The sequence below is a fragment of the Triticum dicoccoides genome, chromosome 3B (genome assembly GCF_002162155.2).
Source record: "Triticum dicoccoides isolate Atlit2015 ecotype Zavitan chromosome 3B, WEW_v2.0, whole genome shotgun sequence".
Taxonomy (NCBI): domain Eukaryota; kingdom Viridiplantae; phylum Streptophyta; class Magnoliopsida; order Poales; family Poaceae; genus Triticum; species Triticum dicoccoides.
Genome location: NC_041385.1, coordinates 803,066,777 through 803,071,697, shown reverse-complemented (window position 1 = coordinate 803,071,697; position 4,921 = coordinate 803,066,777). Strand labels below are relative to the sequence as shown.

The following is a 4,921-nucleotide window of genomic DNA, read 5'->3' as shown; positions in this document are numbered from 1 at the left end:
GGTGCACGGAATTTGGACTTGGGCGAACCTGTGTGCCAAGTTTAGTTTGCAACCAAAGTGTTCTCATGTGACAAGTTCATTGACCGCGAGTGCTATAGACATGGGCCTGGTGCGAGCTAGATGCCCTCTTTGTCCGCAAGCGTGGCAAACCAGTCATGGAAGGAAATGCAATCCCGTCTGATTGTGGCCGCATAGTGCAAATAGGTACTTCTTGGCTTTGGCATCACACTCCTCGAACGCGACCTCACCCCTATGGCCAATGTGGATCCTTTGCACTCTTTGCCGGCGGCACCGGATGAACCCTACTAGATCAGCATCGCGCCTTGGCGCGAGGGTGCCGGTCCCAACAACTTGGCCAAGCCCATAAAGATCAAACACATTGCGACAGTAGGAAGTTAAATTTAGCACACATTGCAATCATATATGCAGAACATCAAATGATATAATGCATTGCCCTATAAAGTATAAGAGCCTTGGTCCAACCCACCAAATCCAAAACAAATAAAGTCAGTACACATTTTGCCAAGAGCACATAGTTTTACATCGCCTCAATCTCATAATAAGGATCTTAATTTTCAAGAGTCATCCCTTCAGTCACCATGCTGATCAAGGACCAGTTACAACAACATAACCAATAGCACTCGAACTACCAAAACTAAAACCTGAAGCCTGAGAATCTGCATCTCCATACATAACACAACAAAAGAAAAAAAAATCAACAAATAAGTGGATAAATTCACTATCGAACCACTATCTTTCAGACAGGATCAACAAATTATTCTCAGATCCCAGAGTGAATGCATACATCATGGTCATACGCAATGGGCCTCCTATCACAACAGCAATTGACACAAGGATTTGATTCTTGTTCTAGGTGAACTGAAGGTCCATGTTTGCACCTAAAGCCAAGCAAGAGCTCAGACTCGAGCCACAATACCAGGCCGAGATTGTCCATGATTCACAAGCATGTCCATTAACTTCTTGATCCACAATCTCATCAGATGCAGCAAGCATGCCAGCATCTATCTATTTCATATGTGAAGAACATACTCTTGATTTTTTGTTTTATTTGGAGTTGAAGGTTCTAAGGATACTTACTTAGCAGAAGCTGCTAAACATGTCTTGAGCTTGTTCCTCCTTTGGTTGTTCTCTCTAAACTCACATGGTTGAATACCAGGATAGCTGATTTCTGAAATGAGAAGTGCCAACTACAAACAACACCAAAATCACTTACAATCAGAGAGACAGTCTGTAATCAAAAATCAAAGAGATCAACTAAGGACCACTGAAAAAGAGTAGAAACCTGCATATATTTGTGAAACATAAGTTGTAATCAGAATTAAAGAGATCAACAGATAAAAAGGAGTGCAAGTATCATTAGTTTGGAAGTCCTATTTGATTAGGGAAAGGGAGCAGCTGACACTCTTAATCCATCCTAGTGAGGCTACAATATCCTAGAAAAAGAAAACCAGGGGCGGAAAGGAAGCAGTAATTCCTTGAAAGATCACAATGTAGTACCAGAGGTAAAATAGAATAACATAGAAATTGTGATAAAGTTTAATGACATATAAATGGTATGTGTCTTACCCTTATTTGCTTGCGATTAACACCAGAACTTAATATTTTTTAGAATGATGCCAAACACAAGATGTTTGTTAGAATGCATATTGAATAATATAAACTGAATTTCAACTTGGACCATCGGATATTAACACATACAATATTTTTCGACTTGCAATACAACTGTACCAAACCACAAGTATTTTTCGATTTGGATATGCAGGGGACAAAAAAAGGTAACTATGGCAAAGAGATAATGCATCGTCTGTAGAAACAAAATGGAGGCAGAAAAATATGAATCATTGTAAGGGGAGACGTAGAGAGATAAGACCAAAAGTAGCAGAAGTTCACCTGGGACCTTTGATTTGACAATCAAACCATAGTCAAACCCCGTGAACCACATCCTTAAGGACCACAGGCACATCCTTCCATGAGAAATACAAAATGTTGTATTATAGCCTCAGATATGGCAGCACGCCTACACACAGTCGACTGTCAATGCAAGCGAGCTGCTAAACCGACCAATATGAATTTGCGCTTAGTTCATACAACATGCAACTCGCTCTCACACTGAAAGCAGAATAAGATTTTGTCAGCAATATTATGAAGTAACAAAAAATGCAATCCTGTTAATAGAGCACCAACAGAATCCCTTATAGCATTTGGAGACTATATAAATGGAATAAATAAAGGAGATATAAAACCAGTGGTTTAACTTTACATGCTTGATAAAGAAAACGGTAGAGTGGGCAAATATAAGATGTCGATCAAATTCTTAGAGTATGCAAAATACATCTGGAACAATTGTACTTTGTTGTAAGCAACCTGCATATTTAAGAAACAACAAAACGTCACCACGAGATCAACTCACCGGGGCAACCACGAAGGCACCATTTTTCAGCAAATCTTCTTGAACAACCATGCTCTTCATTTTACTTGGAGCGGCACCTGCAGATTTTTTGCTCTTGCGACACTTCTGGAAGCACAAATATTATGTAATTAAATACTACACTGTCAGGGAATATGTCAAATATCTGAATACTTAATCATGAGCTGAGCACATACTCTCTTTTCCATCCAAAGGATACATGAGCGCATTTGTCTTATAGTCTTTGACCCTTGAGGAGTTCCAGGCTCTAACAAAACCTTAAAATGAATCGTGTTTATCAGATACAAAAGTAAAAAAGATATCCCCCATAAGCACGCACAAACATGAGAGACAAGGGGTCATTATACCAAAACATCTTTTGTTAGGTCCCAAAGTTGCCTCACAATTGTTATACGGTTATTCAATGAAGGAATCTCCCCAAGTGCGTAAGACTACGGATTGAGGAAAATATTCAGTGCAGGTTGAGGAATAAGCAACTATAACAGAAACAATTCAATACAGCATGATGTGTAGTAATTTCTCAATTGTGCTGCCTACTGAACCACCATCATGGAACATTACAGAGGAAAGAGGTCAGAACTTACTGATATTACAAGGTCGTGACGTTGCTCATGTTTCTCGATGCTGCGGTTCAACTCTTTGATGCTATCATTGCTGTGGATAAGTGGCAACTCCTTCAAATCTGTGAACATTTGCATATTATACAGTGCCAATAAATTTATCAGCAACCTTTGTAGACAGTGGCAAGCCCCTCAAATATATAAACATTTGTGCAGCAAACACTATAGCCGAAAATCTATCAGCTATGGTAGCATCAAAGAAATTATTGACCAAGGAAAAGGAAAAGGAGGATTTCAGAAGATTTTTAGTTCAAAGGCAGAGGCATTATTGACCAAGAAGGGGATACATGGCCTTGGAAAGGAAATAAAAACAATGGTGAGTTTCTAGGCTAATGTGAGCAAGCGCAGGAAAATCGTCAAATGTCTGTTCGGCTAAATACAACACCTAGGTCTTGACAGATACAGCAGGCCGGTGACAATGCACACCAATTCCAACCATCAACAGTTCAATACACTTCTATCTAGAACTGTCTCTATGCTTTGCATATATATAAATTATAGCATCTGGAATCTGCAGATTTGCATACTTCTTTCTTTTGTACGGTGTACCAGCTCTTTGTTCTGAATCCAAGTGACACTAAACATTAATACATGCAGAGTATCAAACCAACGTAAAGGAAATAAGGGGGTAAATCAGCTAGCTGATACAATAACCAAACCCCTGGCATAACATGAGGCCTAAAAATCATATTGAAGATGTAGGATTTATGTGCAAACTCCAAAGAGAACTGGCTGGCTAGTCTAACTCTTTCACTTAATAAACCCAAGAAAGCCTGAGGCCTACATCGAAAATTTCTTTCATAAACATACAAAGGTCATCCCTATATAGCAGTTTCTTCTACTGAATCTCTATCTAGCAAGCGCCTCCTCTCATAAATAAATGTGGCAGGGCTCTCTAATCAATCAAGCATGTGGAAGAACATGATGCACCAAAGAGAACTGCTTATTAGGAAGCCATACACGCATCAACATGTGCTCTGCGTACACGTGAGGCAGTAATCCACGACAAGCATAGTACCAGCAAAACAAATTAGGAAGACCTAGATAAGCAGCGTGAAAGAGGAAGCAGTGTCTCCCTCCTCACCTGCTCTGCTCGGTCGCGCCATGGCCAACCTGTGGGCAGCTCCTCGGCGATCTGGACGCGCCACCTGACCTGCTCGGCCACGGTGGCCCTCCTTGTCCTGGCTTGTGATGAGGGGAGGAGGAGAGGAGAGGGTGGGGGCGCTCCTCCTGGACCAGCGGTGGCCGGCGTCGCACATGCCGTGGATGACGCCCACGGGCTTCGTCTTGCTAACCGCCACCACGCGCCCCAACCGCACTGCCGCCTGCTGCGCGCACGACAGCACCGGACGGAGCGCCGCGGCCGCGCCCTCCACCGCCGCCACGAACGCCATCGCCAGCGCGGCTGATCCGCCGCCCTCCTGCGTGGCTGCTACCGCCGTCGCCGTGGTTGGTGGGAACCGGCGGATGGGAAGGATGGTTGGTGGGAGCCGGCGGACGGAAAGGATGGTTGGCAGCGGCGGCGGATGTGGAGGATGGCTGGCGGCGGCGGCTTGAGAGAGAGAGAGAGATGTACGGGAGAGAGAGAGGTGCGGCGGTAGAGCCGGAGGGAGGAAGAGGCTAGGTCATCTCCCAGGGGCTGATGCTATTTATACCCTCACGTAGGAAATGACGAAAATGCCCTCGGGGGGCACTGATTTTACAGGCGGTGGCAGCGCGGTTTGGACACTGTTTTAATCCACAGTGTCACGTTTTTGTCCGACGGCCGCTGTCATCCCGAGGCGAGATCCGGTGGCCGAAATCCAATCAAGCAAGAGATCCAACGGCCAGGAGCTCCAAATCGCTGAGGAGG

General features: G+C 43.8%; 1 protein-coding gene across 1 annotated transcript; it reads right to left on the bottom strand.

Moving 5' to 3' along the window:
• Positions 1-495: 495 nt before the first annotated feature.
• On the bottom strand, positions 496-4,676 carry LOC119278597. The gene is made up of 6 exons (XM_037559926.1): positions 4,154-4,676; positions 3,034-3,131; positions 2,797-2,880; positions 2,626-2,706; positions 2,432-2,536; positions 496-2,130 (listed from the first exon to the last, which is right to left on the bottom strand). The coding sequence occupies exons 1-6, from the start codon at positions 4,461-4,463 to the stop codon at positions 2,104-2,106; spliced, it is 705 nt and encodes a 234-aa protein (XP_037415823.1). The 5' UTR covers positions 4,464-4,676; the 3' UTR covers positions 496-2,103.
• Between the last annotated feature and the right edge of the window lie 245 nt (positions 4,677-4,921).

Excerpts from the sequence above, each read along its gene's own strand:
- LOC119278597 (XM_037559926.1), bottom strand. The coding sequence starts at position 4,463 with ATGGCGTTCGTGGCGGCGGTGGAGGGCGCGGCCGCGGCGCTCCGTCCG. Across the intron at positions 2,881-3,033 it reads GTCACGACCTTGTAATATCA|TCTTACGCACTTGGGGAGAT; the intron begins GTAAGTTCTGAC and ends CTCAATCCGTAG. Across the intron at positions 2,537-2,625 it reads TCCTTTGGATGGAAAAGAGA|AAGTGTCGCAAGAGCAAAAA; the intron begins GTATGTGCTCAG and ends TTGTGCTTCCAG.